This window comes from Globicephala melas, chromosome 8 (assembly GCF_963455315.2).
Source record: "Globicephala melas chromosome 8, mGloMel1.2, whole genome shotgun sequence".
NCBI classification, from domain to species: Eukaryota; Metazoa; Chordata; class Mammalia; order Artiodactyla; family Delphinidae; genus Globicephala; species Globicephala melas.
This window is the reverse complement of record NC_083321.1, coordinates 3,222,334-3,239,206: the sequence shown is the minus strand read 5'-3', so window position 1 is coordinate 3,239,206 and position 16,873 is coordinate 3,222,334. Positions and strand designations below refer to the sequence as shown.

At 52.8% G+C, this 16,873-nt stretch overlaps 1 protein-coding gene across 3 annotated transcripts in view; it reads left to right on the top strand.

The window, feature by feature from the left end:
- CTTN (cortactin) overlaps window positions 1-16,873 on the top strand; it is a 33,346-nt gene that overhangs the window by 2,071 nt on the left and 14,402 nt on the right. For 2 of the 3 annotated variants that reach the window (XM_030833215.3, XM_060302809.2), the window contains exons 2-11: window positions 1,950-2,046; window positions 4,292-4,378; window positions 4,515-4,588; window positions 6,609-6,738; window positions 10,368-10,478; window positions 11,511-11,565; window positions 12,751-12,861; window positions 15,095-15,205; window positions 15,748-15,858; window positions 16,616-16,726. In XM_030833215.3, coding sequence (XP_030689075.1) covers window positions 4,292-4,378; window positions 4,515-4,588; window positions 6,609-6,738; window positions 10,368-10,478; window positions 11,511-11,565; window positions 12,751-12,861; window positions 15,095-15,205; window positions 15,748-15,858; window positions 16,616-16,726 — 901 coding nt within the window. In that variant the 5' untranslated portion in view covers window positions 1,950-2,046. The remainder of the gene's footprint in view (window positions 1-1,949; window positions 2,047-4,291; window positions 4,379-4,514; window positions 4,589-6,608; window positions 6,739-10,367; window positions 10,479-11,510; window positions 11,566-12,750; window positions 12,862-15,094; window positions 15,206-15,747; window positions 15,859-16,615; window positions 16,727-16,873) is intronic. The other variant, XM_030833216.3, reaches the window with a different exon arrangement.

The following is a 16,873-nucleotide window of genomic DNA, read 5'->3' as shown; positions in this document are numbered from 1 at the left end:
TCCCTGTCCCCCAGCCCCCCAGCACTAAGCGACCACCAATCTACTTTTGGTCTCTGTAGATTTGCCAGATCTGGCCATTCATATAAATGGGACTGTATAATATCTGGTCTTTTGTGTCTGGCCTCTTTCACTTAGCATAATGTTTTCAAGAGTAATGCATGTTGTAGCGTGTGTCAGTACTTCACTCTTTTTATTGCCAAATACTATTCCATTGTATGCATAGACTATCTGCTATGTATCTATTACATAACATGGACATTTAGGTTATTTTCACTCTGGGGCTGTTAGGAGTAATGCTCTATGAACATTCCTTTACAAGTTTTCTGTGGAAGTTTTCATTTCTCTGGGTATATACCTAGGAGTGGAATTGCTGGGACATACGGTACCTCTGTGTTTAACCTTTTAAGGAACTGCCAGACTTTTTCATTTTACTTTCCCACCAGCAACATAAGAGGGTTCTGATTTCTCCACACCCTTAGCAAACTTATTATTGTTTGTTTTTTGGATAGTAGCCATTCTAGAATGTGTGGAGTGGTATCTCATTGGTTTTGATTTGCATATCCTTGATGGTTAATGATACTGTCTTTTCTTGAGCTTATCATCCATTTCTGTATCTTTGGAGAAATGTCTGTTCAGGTCCTTTGCCCATTTAAAAATACGATTAATTGTCCTTTTTATTATTGAATTGTAAGAGTTCTTTATATATTCTCTATATGATTTGAAAATATATGTGTCTCTCTGTGAATTATTTTCACTTTCTTGGTAGGTGTCCTTTGAAGCACTAAGTTTAAAACTTTGTCCAATTTATTTTTTTCTCTTTTCACTTGTGCTTTTGGTGTCATATCTAAGCATTATTGCCAAATTCAAGCTTATAAAAATCTATGCTTATGTTTTTTTTTTCCCTAAGAGTTTAATAGTTTTAGTTCAGACATTTAGGTCTTTGATCCATTTTTCAGTTAGTTTTTGTGTATGGTGTGAGGTAGGGGTCCAGAGGCATTACCTCTGGATCCAGAAAATCCCAGGCTTTTAATTTTTCAAAAACTTAAAGTGTTGAGAGGGTAATAAATTATTGTAGATTTGAGCCTATCACTAGCTGCCCTTGGGTAGACTTTTGTAGACGCTGGCTGATAACTGCGATACCCAGAATGTACGAAGCAACCTGCAGAAGTTAGGGTTTCCAAAGGGGAAATTGAGTGTGAGGAGGGCCAGCGGAGCATCACCCCTCTAGTTCCTAAAGCATGGCAAGCTGTGTGCCGATACAAATGGTGTTTGCCTGTGACTGGTTTGTTCCTGGAGAACAAGGGGATTGTATTCATCTGTAATGTCTGGCAGTGCAGTGTCCAATCAAGGGGTGCTGAGCTGGTGGCTTGGGGAATTGGAGTCTTGGTCCTGTGCAGTAACCATACCCGTTCATCAGAGATGCAGCCTGCTTCTCCTTTGCTCCCCGAGTCGCCCCTCTTCACATTCCAATAGCCGTCGCCACCCTGGGTTTCATCCCAGCCACATCATGATCCCTTCCTTCAGGGAGTGCTTCTCTTATGTTATTTTTTCTTAAAAACCCAGGGTAATAGAATTTTATGATTTTTAGTAGAGTCATAAATTAGGATGGCCCAGAAATGGAAAGCAGTCAGGATTCTAGCGAACAGGAAATGTATGTTAGCAATTGAGGCAATAGTTTCTGGTTGCATTAAGAAGAAACTTCAAACAGTTATAAATCTTTTGGAACTTTTTTATTTTCTGTAGTTTCTCACTGTGGCTGAAAATCCGTTGAGTTTTTTGGTTAGTAAAATGTAACTCTTCCCACCCTCCTTTCAGATTGCTCTGCAAAACCTCGTTATGTTTGGGAGGATTTCAGAGGTATTCTAAAAGGACCTCCACGCGTAAAGATTTGCCCTGGGTGCCCGTCAGCACATATCCTTCTGAGCTTTTTACTCTTAATCTTTTTACAGACAGAATAATTCACAAATGCCTGGAAATTCCTCGTTGGATTCCCGTGTTTTAAACAGAGTTTTGTGAGCACCTTTCATCTTTACTTGGAAAAGAAAGGTTTGTGCACTGTGAACATTCTCCTGTGCTCTCCCGTGGGTGGGCAAGGTAAAACCCCTTTGACAGGGAACACGAGGGGTGTTCTTTTGCTGGGTTTGCAGAGATTGGGATGATACTGTCTGGGAGGAAATTTCCTTGTTTGAAAAATAAAGTCAATTTCCAGTGTTGCCTGTGGTCTAGGAAGTGGAGGGGATTCTGCAGAACTCTGGAGTGCAGGACCTGGAGCATCTCTGTCCTGTCTGAGCAGCCACCTGGCGCCTTCTTCCTGTCCCATGTTGGGCGGGGGAGGCAGCGGGCACGATGTTAGGGAGAGCCTGGAAGTGCTCACCTGCGCACGAGTGAAGCCGGCTTCCAGAAAGATGGGTGAAGAGTGGGCTCTGCTAGCGTTAGCCCCATGAGTCTGGAAAAGTCTCAGGCTGGGACATCGGCTTTCACCTTTGCCTTCGGGGGGAAGTGAGCCTCGCTGGAGACCCCCGACTTTTGTGTGACCGTCTCCTCAGTGGTTGGAACTCTAGGCAGCTAGAGTCCTGCAGGTGGGCAGCCCCTTCTCCAGGACAGCGTGGTGTCACGGGGCACACTTGGCTTGGGGAGTCAGAGGCTGAGGGCAGACCGTTTAGCTTCAGGCAGCTGTTTCCCCATCTGTGAATGGACGCATTGGTTGTGCTGAACCTAGTCCGTCGGCTCTCGAAAATTGTGTCAAAAGCAGTTCACGTCTGGGAAATTCTTTTTTTTTTTTTTTTTTAAGAAACTATTTCTTGGTTAAGCTCTATGTGTTCTATGTTTTACTTTAATCTCAAAAGAAACTGGTCTTTTATTTATTTATTTATTTTTTAATTTATCTTTGGCTACGTTGGGTCTTTGTTCCTGCGTGTGGGCTTTCTATAGTTGCAGCACGTGGGCTCAGTAGTTGTGGCTTGTGGGCTGTAGAGCGCAGGCTCAGTAGTTGCGGCGCATGGGCTCAGTTGCTCCGTGGCATGTGGGATCTTCCTGGACCAGGGCTCGAACCTGTGTCCCCTGCATTGGCAGGCGGATTCTTAACCACTGAGCCACCAGGGAAGTCCACGTCTGGGAAATTGTTGCCATGCTTTGCCGTACCTGGTCAGAGGGGAACAAGGTTTGAAGTGGCCATGAAGGGACATTGCTGGTCCTGTCCCACCTGGTGGCACATGATTCCCTGCCCAGGTGACATGGCGGGAGTTGCATCTGGAAATCTGAGCGCCCTGCACCCTGATTCGCCCCTGCCACCGCCTTGGACTTGTGACCCAGCGGAGCTGGCGGGGGGTGGTGGACCTGGACAGGGGAGTCTCAGGCTTGTGAAGGGCTCTCGTCCAGTCTGGGTTCACACAGAAGCACGGTGACCCCACAGAGCGAGACTTGCTCGTCCTCAGTTCAGACGCTGGGATGGGGCTTCTGGTTGATTAGATGAAAATAAGCTTTCAGTTGCTTCCTGGCCTATGTGAAATTTTATAAGTACTTTTGGGGAGAATGAATCCATTCTTCTCATACATAGTTTTCTTTTGAAACCCTTAAAAGCTAGATTTTGCCTTTGCAGTTAAGAAAAGAACGATGTGGTTCAGTTGTGAAGCTGCATCATGGTTCTGTCCACTAGATAAAACATACAGAATTTCAGGACTCTGCTGAGGAAGCAGGGTGGCCAGTCTTCAGAGCTGCCTAGTAGAGGACAGGTTGGCATTTATGTGCTATTTTCCCAAGTAGATGGCAAAGCAACGCTTGAAATATTTGACTTGTCAGAGTCCGAGTTAAGAAAATCATTATTAGGTTTCCAGTAATTTCCAAATTTCCACTTTGAAGTTAAGATGGGTGCTTTTCAAAAAAATTGTGGTAAAATACAACAAAATTTACCATTGGTGACATTCGGTGCGTTCCCAATGTTGGACAGTATCGTTGTCATGAGACTTAGTGGGAGAGGAAGATATTCCCAATGAGTGAAGTAAGTGCACACGTGACTTTTTTATTTTCCAGAAAATTTCCTCACTTGAGTTGAAGCCAGGAGCATTTCTTATTTGTTTCTGATGCCGGTCGACAGCAGTATTAGAGCTAAAAAATGTTGCGTTTCTTCTGTTCCTACGGGTGTCACTCACGGATCATGAGTGACTATTTGAGCTTGTAGCCCCCCAGCCTGCCCTGTGCCCTCTAGGGTTTTGGGGTCCCAGGCAAAGGTGTCTGCGTCGGCCTCTGCGCAGGGTTCTCCCGGGCTTCTGTAACTGCAGGGCTGCTTTTCCAGATGTGGAAAGCCTCGGCCGGCCACACCGTGTCCATCACCCAGGACGACGCGGGAGCCGACGACTGGGAAACCGACCCTGATTTCGTGGTACAAGTCACCAGTCTGCCTGCCTTTCACGTCTCCCGGAGTGGATTTCCCCAGGGTTTGGGTTTGGGTGGGCGGGTGGGTGGTTGTCTTACAATCCAGGCTGTGGGGTGCACTCGTCATTTATTTTTCTTTTCAGAATGACGTAAGTGAAAAAGAGCAGCGATGGGGGGCCAAAACCGTCCAGGGGTCTGGGCACCAGGAGCACATCAAGTAAGAGACTTTCTCGGTATTTGTGTGACAGTGATGTTCTGAAAGATGAAGATAAGGCAGGGATAAGAGATAAGGTCATGGCTTCATATGGTGGAATTCCTTTGTTTTGTTTTGTGACTCGATTTTTTATTTTATTTTGTTTTTTATTTTTTGCAGCATTGTTCTTTGTATGTATGTATGTATGTATGTGTGTGTGTATGTTTTGGCTGCAGTGGGTCTTTGTCGCTGCATGCTGTGACTCGATATTTATACAGTAGGTGAATGTAAGACCTGATGTGTACATCTGCGTGTTTGTGTACGTGTATGTATACGGACGTGCTCGGTAACTTAAAAATTCCCATCGCAAATGACTTCCGTGCTTCCAATTCTAGAGTCTGTTTTTCAATATTGTGGTTTTCATCGAGGAACACAGTTACCTAAGCTCTTCTCTCTGCTGATGGGAGGTTTCTAAAGTGTGGATGTCTTTGAATACCTTAGACCATAAACACCCTTCTTTAATTTTTTTGTTATACTTTTATTATTTTATCGTCATCAGTTGGATGCCACGAGCTGAATTCTAAGCATTGTGTTCTCTTAAAAGCCTCAAATAGGAGAGCTGCTTGAAGCGTGTCATTGTCTGACTCAGCACTGTCGAAACTGGCCACCTCTGGGGCAGCTTGTTTTCCTGTCGGGAGGTGTAGATAAAGGGACCTTTTAGAATGTGCTCAGTCTGTGCCAGCTTCAGAGTGTGTGCTCCCATGCCCTGGTTGTGAAGGTGTCCTCACGGACTGCTGACCCGCTTTGGTCACTGGCAGAGAGCTGGTCTTGCGTGGCCCTGGGATCTTTGCAGTAAAATGAAGCTGTTCTTGGCTGAGAGAGACTCAGTAGATCGTCCCGAAAAGGAGGTGAAGTCTGCAGCTCAGGCGTTTTAGACACCAGTGTTCCTCCCTCCCTGAGTCGCTGAGCCCACCCTTTCCCCACAAGCCCCTGAAGAAGGGCCTGGGACCGGCCGGAGGAGGTGGTGCCAGGGGCTGACTCGGGTCGCCCGCTGTGGGGTTAGGCTGCCTTCTGACTTGATGCCATCTGGGCCTCATCTCTTCTGTTCCCTGTGGCTTCAGAACATGTTGGGGAGGGCAGGTTGGAGGAGAAAGGAGCTCTCTCATCAGGCAGCCTCTGGGTGGGTAGAGCTCAGAGAGCACACAGGGACAGGACGGCTGTTGGTCCTTCCGTGTTCTTGGGAGGCTGGTCTTCCTCCCGTGCTCGTCAGGGGGTCGGGAGGTGGCCAGGCCTGGTTGGTTTTGTAGCCGAACTTCTGGGATTGTTGTCCAGATGTTGAGGTGTGGACATGTTGTCCCTTGGGCAGAGAGGAACCGGATCAGGTGGCCGTCGTGTTGCTGTGGGTCTCCCGACGGAGACAGCTGCAGACGCTTCCTGGCCTGCCCGGTTTTGGCCACATCTTGTGATCTGTCCAACTGTTCCCAGTGTTTAAAGTAAAAGTGGTGCTCACATTGTAAATTCTGCAAACCCCTCACTTCACCTTTGAATGAAAAGCTGGAGTGCTCCAAGGAAAGAGCAACAGTCTAAGTGTTTTGTGTCTCTGGGCTTCTGTCCTAGGGCTGCCTGGGGTGTGGGGCTGTTGACTCTGCTTTTCCCCTCTGCCTCTGGGGACGTTTACAGAACTAGCTCTCCCAAGTCAGGTGTCTGATAAACCCTGAGGAGCTTTTCCCCTTATGGGAGAAAGTCCACATTTCAGCACAGCTCTGTGTGTGTGTGTGGGGGGGGGGCGTTGGGATGACTCACTGTGTGAATTCAGATTAGTTTCTTTTTTCTGTTAACTTGCATCTGAGAACTGCCGAAGTTGGGGGACCAGCTGGTGGAACAGTAAAGCGAGCACAAGGGAGACAGGGATTGGGGAGCTACCGAGTAGTGAAACCTTGCAGAGCTGCCGAGATGACACGTCCTGTCCTCGTCTGTCCCACTGGAAAACAAGGACGCACGTCTGTCTGACCGGTTTCTTCCTGTTTGTTCTCTTCCCCCCAAGCATACACAAGCTGAGGGAGAATGTGTTTCAAGAACACCAGACCCTCAAGGAGAAGGAGCTCGAAACGGGACCCAGAGCCTCGCACGGCTACGGAGGGAAGTTTGGTGTGGAGCAGGACAGAATGGACAGAGTAAGTGCCCGGCCACGTCGCGGTGGGTCCTGGCGTGCCTGACCTCACCATGGTCGGCAGAGTGGTCACTCAGGAGCCTCCCCCGTAGATGAAAAGTTGGGAGTCTACTTGTTGAGGACGGATTTGCCAGAAGTAATCCTCTCTCCATTGACCTTACCCGCGAAGGGCTCCCGTTTTTGGAAGGTCTTTTAAGATGCTGAGTTGCTGGGGAGTGGGTGGTGTATCGGGAGCCCCGGAGCGGGAGATCAGGTTCTGCCAGAGGCCGCTCTGTGACCAGGATGGAGGCCTGGAAGCGGCTTGACCGTGGGTGTGGTCGCCACCGCGGCGGTTCAGCCTGCGGCCTGAATGCCACCCATTTGCAGACCGAGCTGAGTCTGCGGGCCTTGGTTCACATCAAGGGTGGAAATTCAGCCGCCAGGCGTGCTGTCCTCCTTCCCACATTTAGTGAACTTCAGAGAGGACCCTGGCCCCCGGCGTCACGCCACTGCCCACCAGGCTGGGGGCAGGCAAGTCCAAGTAGGTGGAGACTGAAGCTGTTAACAGTGCAGCAGCCTTTGCTGGCACTAGAGAAGGGACTGGATCAGCTGGCGGGGCTGGTGTCCGCCCTGCAGAGAGGATGGTAGACCGTAGCGCGTTTGCAGTGAAGCAGGTCTGCAGTCTTTAGACGTCCCCAGAGAGGTAGGTTTTTCCCAGGCTGGTAATGCGAGATGTTTGCCTTTATTCTGTGCAGAGGTATCAACTGGGTTGGATTCTGGGCTGTAATTCCACCCCTGTCCCCCTTGTGCCTGGATCGGACTCGGCATCTGAGCTGGGCCTGGAATGACGCGGCTGTGTCACAGTATGCCATCTGGGCTGTGTCACCACAGAGTGGATACATGGGACCTGTGGGCACCCCAGGCCAGGTCTGAAATGAGCCTGGAGACGGAGTCTATGAAGGGCAGGCTGCAGGAGAGAGACAGGGACGCCCCCGGTGACCCTGTCACTCCCAGAGACGTCTGGACAGCGCACAGGGGCGTGGGGAGCAGAAACCATCTTTGGATCCTAGAAAGTGTGGTGGCTTTTAGGAGCACAGACGGGCAAAATCCCCATGTTTTTCGGGCAATGAAAAAGCATCACGTAGGTAGCAGCCTTTCCCACCTAACAGAGTCCAGGCTCTCAGGGTTACGGGGAGTGAAAGCAAAGAGACGTTCAGTATAATCTGGGTCCCCAGCTCTGGGTCGGAAAAACCTGTTGGGGAGAACGTTGCAGATGCACCAGGAAGCCCTGGATGAGGACAGTGAGACAGTTGTCGGGGCTGCTGCCGGACTGCCCTGTGCGGGCTGAGCCTCATCCCCCCGGCACCCGCGGCCCAGGCCCCTCGGCTCCTGCAGGCTTCCTGCCGGCCCGCGGCTGCCTCTCCCCGTGCTTCGTGCTGCCCTCTGTCAGCGTCACTCCTGCGTTGTGCTGTGCTTCCTGTCGAGGCCTGGACAAGCTGTGCTCGCCTCGCGCTGGGCCTGGCACCGTGAAGGCGCTCAGCGGACGGTGTGTGAGCGCCTGGAGCCACGTGTTGACGGCACCCGGGCGGCTCAGGGAACCGAGCTCTCACTCCAGCCGGCGGTTCCCCTCAGGTGGACCCAGCGGGGGGCGCCGCGGTCGGAGGGTGCTTCCTCCCCTGCAGCTCACGGGAGCGCCACTGGACCAACCTGTCATCAGAAATCACTAAGGTTCCAAACCGGAACAAGTGACCCTGAAGCTGTTTGTAACTTGTCCTTTCCAGACATTGAAAAAGAGCCCTGAGATCTGCGTGTTGAGACTGTGTGATAGAGACTTCCAGAAAAAAACAGATCTTGGGCAGGCACCTACTTGTGAGAGGATTGTGGACTGGGAAGGTGCAGCAGCCATCGGGATCCCATGTGCGCTGTGGTCTGAGCATCTCCCACGCCTCTTTCGGGGCTCACGGGGGCCGTGGTCCATGATGCAGGTTTTGTTCCTCGCCAGGCACATGTCGGGACCAGTGTACATTCCTGCTTTTGGCAGCGCTCTGCCCGGTGCTGACTGTTCAATAATAAATACTGTCTTGTCAACGTAAGGTCAAGGGCAATTTGAGGGATAAATCTGTTTTGATCAAAAAGTTGGAAAAATTAATAAGCTGTCACTGGCCATATTTTCAGAGCAGTGTCCTTAGAACTTCTTTGTGATGAAGAATCAAGTTGGGGAATCCTCTCTGCGTGCTGCTGCCTCCGTGTTACTCTGCTGACGTTCTCTGGGTGAGACCCAGAAGCTGCGGGTGGGTGGTCTCTGCTGCAGAGGTTTTCCGAGGCTGCGGTGCCGTGGATCTGCCGTTAGCTACAGGCATCGGAACCAACCCGGAAAGGAGAGAAAGTAACAGCTCCAAACTTTAAAGTAGAACCTACTTGGCTCCCTGGGCTGTGGACAGAATGCACGCTCCGAGTGGCCTGCAGAGTTCTCAGTTGTGGCGGTGACTCCGCAGTGGTTGGATCCCAAACCCAGCTGCTGAAGTTGTAGATGAACAGGAAGGGGGTCCACAGTGCGCTAGCGGGTCCCTCACTGCAGGAGGGCCCGAGGCGGGGTGGCTCACTGGAGTCATAGTTAACCGGGGTTTGGGTGTGCCTTCTCGCCCCGCGCTGGGTCACGTGGCAGGCACGTGTCCTGTGTCCTCGATGTCCGCCAAGGGGTCCGTGACCACTGTCCATCCTGCTGAGGGAGCCTGGGACCCTGGTGCCAAGCACTGAGGGTCAGGGGCCTGGGAGGCTGGAGCAGGACGGGGGCCGCTCAGAATTCGGGGAGTGTTTTCAGCCTCGCGGCCGCCATGGGGTCTCACGCAGCTCCCGAACTAGCTGCGTTGCCGAGACACAGAGGCAGCCGTAGACGTTCTGCGAGTGCGTGGAGGTGGTGTGCTCCCAAAAGCTTTACTTACAAAAAGCCTCAGTGCCGGGCGTGGGCCCTGGGCCATGGTTTGCTGACCGCACCGTGGGAAACGCCGCGGGAACCCTGGGGTGGACTGCTTGTTCGGCACGTGACCTTGAGAGGATGTCACCAAACTCCCTTCCTGCCCGTCCGGGGGGCTGATGATGTGCTGACGGGCCCACTCCACTCCCGGACAGGCTGGGCGCACAGTGGCTCTTGACTCTGAACGCGAGGCGTGACTCCAGCACACCTGTCTGTGTCTGCATTTGTTAGCAAAATGCATGTTGTGTCCTGATTCCTGGGTCCTGTGGTGTGAAAATGTCCTGTTTGAGTAGGGTGATGGTTGCCAGCGGTCTTCCCGGAACTGGGTCTCAGGAGTCATGTTGCAGGCTGCTGGCTCTGTGGTTTCCGGATGGGGCCTGGCCTCCTGGCTCTTCATGCCCAGTCATGTGAGAAGCCCCCCCTTGTGGCCGGGCTTCTTGGGCAGTCTCCGGGGAGGCTGGTAACAGAGAGAGTTCGGGGAACACCTGACCGTGGCCATGGCTTGCGATGCCCCCCGGGAGGCAGCTTCCCCCAGGCTAACTTCCACGTTGAGTGGTTTCAATTAGGGTCACCCACGCTGACCAGAGGTGCGGGCTGCCCCCTTAGACCCCGCATGGGGGGTGGGCAATGTGGTGATACCGGCGGGTGTCTGACGCTTTTATTTTTGCAACCTGTTCCAGTCAGCTGTCGGCCACGAGTATCAGTCGAAGCTTTCCAAGCACTGCTCGCAGGTCGACTCCGTCCGGGGGTTTGGAGGCAAGTTTGGCGTCCAGGTGGACAGAGTCGATCAGGTGAGTGAAGCATCCTGGGCAGCTGGCGCCCGGGGAGGGCACGGAGCCAGTCCTCATAGGTCAGAGCGCACCGCCAGGTGTGTGTGCTCCTGACTCCGTGGGACTGCAGGGTGGGTGTCCTGACCACAGGGCCCCCCTTTCCAGTTGCTTTGAGATGATTGGCCCTTTAAGAGGCGAGAACAGGGACTTCCCCGGGCGGTGCAGTGGTTAGGACTCCGTACTCTCACTGCCAGGGGCCCGGGTTCGATCCCTGGTCAGGGAACTAGGATCCCACAGGCCGTGTGGCCAAACAGACAAACAGAAGAACAGTCAAGTGTAAGGGTTTTTTTACTGATTGCTGTAGAAACCCCTATGTTGGTATCTACTCATCGGATGACCCCGGGACAGCCTTAGATTCGTCCAAGGATGCCAGCAGGGACTGTGTACCCCCACTGTCCCTGCCTGGATGTCACTGTGACAGGGCTCCCCCAAGGGTGTTCAGAGCGGACTGGCAGAGTGCCTCCCGCCTCCCGCGCTGTGCTGAGCGTCCGGATGCTGCCCCGCTGTTCTCGAGTCCCTGGCTCAGGGCCGTCAGCCCCTTTGTTTTATGTCGTGGCATTGCGAGCCTGGGCTTGGGGGTTAGGCCTGGCTGTGTGTGGCCACGGTCCCACGTTCGCCCTTGCCCCGGGCTGCGTGCGTGGTGCCCACCTCAGCGCCGGGCCTTGTTCCTGCGTTCGTGTGGCTCTTGGGGAGCCCATCTGAGAAGCGGGCTGATGGGAGTCGGCCCAGGTCGGTGTCCCATGGCTGAGCTCGCTCCGAGGGGGTCGGCCACCGGGGGAGGCAGGGAGGGACAGGCCGCTATGCTTGCAGCTTGGCCTGGGCAGCGCCCCCCGCCCCCGCTTCTGTGAGCATTTTATGGGTTACGAATTCAAAACAGCAGGGCTTTGGGAAATCAGAGATCAAAAGATAACACGGTTCATGTTTTTTAAAGTGTCCTATGCATCGTGGATCCAGGCATTTAAAACCGCATTTCCCTTTTCTCTGTGACTGCAGTCTGCTGTGGGCTTTGAGTACCAGGGGAAAACTGAGAAACACGCCTCGCAGAAAGGTGAGATGTGAAAGACCCCGGTGATGGGAAGGCAGCCCCGCCTGCTTTTGAAGGGCAGGAGCACGTTGTCACTCGAGGCCTCTTCCTGGGGGCAGGGGTGTCGCCACGGGCAGTTCGCTGCTGTCGCCTTCAGGTGTCTGGTCTTCTGGGTGTGGTGTGACAGTGGGGTCCCTGCCACGCAGCCCACGAAGTGCTGGCATCTCGTGTCCCTGTGCCACCTCCCATGTGGCAGCAGAAGCTGCTTCCCCTCATCCGTGCAGCGTTGCCCCTGAACAGTTCCCTCTCTAACTTGGTTGGCAAAACTAACTTTCCCCTGAGGATGGAAACAGCTGTTAAATTACTGACGTTTTCAGCGTGTACGTGCGTCTTCTGACACGGCGTAGGCTAATCTTTATGAGGTAGTGCTCCCTGGTGAAGCCTTTCTGTAAATGAAAGCCTATGGGATCCTCGTTCCCTGACCAGGGATCAAACCTGACCAGGGATCAAACCTGTGCCCCCTGCAGTGGACGCGTGGAGTCTTAAACACTGGACCGCCAGGGAAGTCCTTTGAGGTTTTTTTTTTTTGCGGTACGCGGGCCTCTCACTATTGTGGCCTCTCCCGTTGCGGAGCACAGGCTCCGGACGCGCAGGCTCAGCGGCCATGGCTCACGGGCCCAGCCGCTCCGCGGCACGTGGGATCTTCCTGGACTGGGGCATGAACCCGTGTCCCCTGCATCGGCAGGCGGACTCTCAACCACTGCGCCACCAGGGAAGCCACCTTGAGGTGTTTTTTGCAAGCTTGTATACTTATGCCTCTTGTGGGTCATCCGATGACCCAGGGAAGTAGCTCGGCCTGGGAGTGCTCTAGGCCCTGCCGGTCCACCCAGCTCACCTGGCTCGATGTGTTGGAGGGGTCGTGTCTTTTCTAGAAAGACCCATGCAGCTGCCTAGCTGTCTTTATACACTGACCTTTATTTGAACGGTTACTTCCCAAAGTGGGTCTGCAGCTCACCTCTGCCCTTCAGTAGTCGAAGGGGACCAGACTGCAGAGGCGCCTAGACGCGTCCAGCGTCACCCGTGTGTGGCAGCGGGTAGCTTGTTGTACATTTTAAGATGCGTGCTTGACCTCCTGGTGAGTCTTGCTTCGTCTGACCAAGGTGGCACTTGGCCTGACACACTTTCCTGACCGCTGCCCTGTCTCCCCAGACTACTCGAGCGGTTTCGGTGGCAAGTACGGCGTGCAGTCTGACCGCGTGGACAAGAGCGCCGTGGGCTTCGACTATCAGAGCAAGACGGAGAAGCACGAGTCGCAGAGAGGTGGGCCGCAGCGGCGCCCTGCTGACCGTCAGGCACCCCGGGCCCCGTTGTTTCTCATGCATTCACCGACACACACCCAGGGGACTTCTCCCTGATGCAAATCGGTTTATGTTATATTTATATAATTTTTCTAACTTCAAGTGTTTGGATGTCCCTGTTACTTTCTGGACGGTGTAGGTGGTTTGTCTTATTTCTTTTTCTTTAAAGATTTATTTATTTATCCATTTTGTTTATTTTTGGCTGCGTCAGGTCTTAGTTGTGGCACGTGAGCTCTTCGTTGTGGTGCGTGGGCTTCTCTCCAGTTGTGGCGTTTGGGTTTTCTCTTCTCTAGGTGTGGCGCGCAGGCTCCAGGGCACGTGGGCTCTGAAGTTTGCGGCACAAGGACTCTCTAGTTGAGGCACGTGAGCTTAGTTGACCCCCGGCATGTGGGATCTTAGCTCACTGGCCAGGGATTGAACCCACGTCCCCTGTGTTGTAAGGCAGGTTCTTTACCACTGGACCACCAAGGCAGTCACGGTTTGTCGTAATTTTGATGACTGCTGAGTCCTCTGTTCCGTGGTCAGGTTAACTGTTCCTCTCTGGAATGTGGAATTTAGGTTATTTCCAAGTTTTGATGTTAAAAATTGCCTACAGGGACTTCCCTGGTGGAGTGGTTAAGAACCTGCCTGCCAGTGCAGGGGACACGGGTTTGAGCCCTGGTCCGGGAAGATCCCACATGCCACGGAGCAGCTAAACCTGCGCGCTACAGCTACTGAGCCTGCGCTCTAGAGCCCACGAGGCACAACTACTGAGCCCACACGCCTCGAGCCCGTGCTCTGCAACAAGAGAAGCCACTGCAAGGAGAAGCCCGCGCACCGCAACCAAGAGTAGCCCCCGCTCGCCGCAACTAGAGAAAGCCCGCGCGCAGCAACAAAGACCCAACCCGAAGTAAACCCCAAGACCCGAAAATAAAATAAGTAAATTCATTAAAAAAAAAAAAAATTGCAGTGAATATTCTGTTATATACATAAGTGATTATTTAAAAGAATAAATTCCTAGCAATGGAGTTGCTGGGCCAAAAGACGTTGAATTTAAAATTTTGATAGAGCCTTCTAGATTGTCCTTAGAAGCCATCCTGACTTTCCCTTCACTGTGATGTAAGTGACCAGTTACGGCCCTCTGCCCTCTGAGGTGTGTGTTTATGGAGCTTGACTTAAAGATTCAGCCCCCGCTGCAGAGCTCCTGATCTGTTGGTGGTTCTGCATCGTTTGTTTTGTTTGGCCTGCACATTTAAATTATTTGAACATCGGCCAGCGTACAAACTGAGAGCTCACGTACTTTTTAAAACCCCAGATTTTTTTAAGAAACAAAAATGAAAGCCATCACCGGAAACCCCACTGGCTTGGCATTTCCCCAGGGGGATGGCCGTTGGGCCTGAGGGGCTCCTGTTTGATGAGGGCGGTGCTTCCCTTACACCTGGCAGGGCCTGCCTGCCCTGAGGCTGCTGGGCCTGCTGCGTGGGGTTCCTTTAAACTCTGCCTTCTCTCTCTGCTAGGCACACACCTGTACTCCTTTGCGCTGTATGCCTGCTGCCAGTCAGCACCTGCTGTTGGATCCTGTTCATTTTTACCAGATTTTCTCCCCGAGATGCCCTTGAAGAAGAATAAATACGCCTTTGGGCAGTCGGGGAGCAGAGGCCGAAGTGCCGGGAGCAGCCCTAGGCGTGCTGGGAAGGGATTTGATCTCTGTGCGCGTTCTACTACGTTAATGTGTCCGTGATGGAGTCATGCCTTAGTGTAAAGATAGCGATTTAGTGTAATAATAACTTAGCTTTGAGTTGAACTGACATTTCTGGAAGGTAGTCCGTGTTTATCCTGTTCCTTTGGCGGTGTCCCGGGCACAGCTCTGCTGGCTTTGGTTCAGAGGTAGGGTGACCCTCCAAGAGCTTCCCCCGTGGCTCATCCTGAGTTCAGAAACTTGATGTCACCTGTTACCTCATGCTGTCTTTTGGGGTGAAGGAGAGGCGCTGCAGTTGTTCGTCTGCTCTATTTGCTGCACTTCATAGTTCCATCATTATATACAAATAATACTCTTAAATGTTTCCTACGTAAGTGATCTTAGAGTGAGCCTCGGAGACTTTAAGTTTGTTTTTTTAAATTGAGTGATCAAAATACTTCCTTAAAGACTGCTGAAATCCACAGCGTGCTCGCTCATCTTGTGACTGGTTTATGAACAGTACTCTTCTTGTTTTCAGATTACTCCAAAGGCTTTGGTGGCAAGTATGGTATCGACAAGGACAAGGTGGATAAGAGCGCGGTCGGCTTTGAGTATCAAGGCAAAACCGAGAAGCACGAGTCCCAGAAAGGTGGCTTCAGCTTTACCTTATTGTCCAGCTAGCAGCTATTAACGTGATAGGTGATAACCAGAACAGAAATGGAAACACAGAACGTAACCGGGAACACTTAGGGTGGATGTCTCTTTCTGTTAAACATTGAACTGTAAAACAGAAAATCCAAAAACAGAGCCGTTAACTAAGAAATCCAGTCCTTAGACCTCTTTTAGCTTGAACACTGCAGTGGCGTGGCTTGTAGCAGGGGCCACGTGTCGCACGCCTGTGTAAGTGGTGAGACCCAATGGCGCGTCAGTGCTGTGACACTGCATGCTTCGCGGGTTCCTGTAGGGGGTCCCGTCAGTGTTAACCCATGGTGCGGAGATGGTAGATGAGGTTATTTTCCTGACACACTACGAGGCGGTCCTCTTAATGTCATCTGAAATTTCACCAAAGGTCAGGAAGAGAAAGGATGGTTTAGTGAATTGTGTATGTTGAACTTCACGGAAAACCTGCTTTCTCCCTGTTACGCAGGCTGCCCATTAATACTCGATTATGGCCTTTTATTGTCTACGCAGACTACGTGAAAGGCTTTGGAGGGAAGTTCGGTGTGCAGACAGACAGACAGGACAAGTGTGCCCTTGGCTGGGATCACCAGGAGAAGCTGCATCTGCACGAATCCCAAAAAGGTACGTTCATGCTGGCTGCTCGCCCGCGAGGCCCTTCGAGAAGTTCATTTCTGTTTACAGGTCCACGTGTGCCTGGCCTCACGGTACTTGTGTCGCGGTGCTGTCCTGTCTTCAGTGGGGGAGGCGTCCTCTGTCCCCATGGCTTTGGAAGGACCCCTCCGCCCGTAGTGATTCCCCCTTCCCCCTTGGGGGGGCTGCGGTTGGGCGGGGCAGGGCACCTGTGCTCGCCTGGGCCCTGAAGCCCCAGCCGCTGCAGCAGGGTTCCTGAGGGGCTGCTGCCTGCCGCTCCGGGCGGCCACAGGGGCGGCGCGGTGGTCCCAGCCCGAGAGGCGCCCCGTCCCTGGGAGCGTGGCCGCCGGGGCCCTGGGCTTGCAGCCAGCGCGGTGGGGAGCGGGGCTGCCGCGTGGCTGTGGGGTGGGCCGTGTGTGTAACGTGTCTCTTTCTTCAAGTGAGCAGAGACGCGTGCTCTTGTCGGCAGCGTGGGCGGGACCCTGCAGAGAGTCCCGGAGCACGGAGCGGCCTTTCCGAATTGGCTCAAATACAGTTGCTAACCTGCTTTCGGGCCTGGGCCGCGTGTTCAGACGTTGTCTGTCCTTTAACCTTTTGAGCCCTTTGTGACTATTGGTGAGACTGGGAGCTGGCTCTGTCGTCCCCGAGCTCGGCGCAGCCCTTGTTTCCTCCAGGCGACGTGTTTGAGTCTAACCAAACTTGTGTTTCCTTTCGGTTGTTTTCTCCACTGTCACCTGTGGATTTTCAGATTATAAGACTGGTTTCGGAGGCAGATTTGGTGTTCAGTCCGAGAGGCAGGACCCCTGTGCTGTGGGCTTTGATTACAAGGAGAGACTGGCCAAGCACGAGTCCCAGCAAGGCACAGTTGCTCCCCGGCTCCCCCCAGCCCCGCCCAGTGCCGCCACTTCTAGCACAGACTTCAGGGCTCAGCCTCCGAGTCACCCGCTGTCACCTGCAGGGGCCCCTGGGCACTTCCAGCCCAGTGCTGTGCCGGAGCGGAATTCAC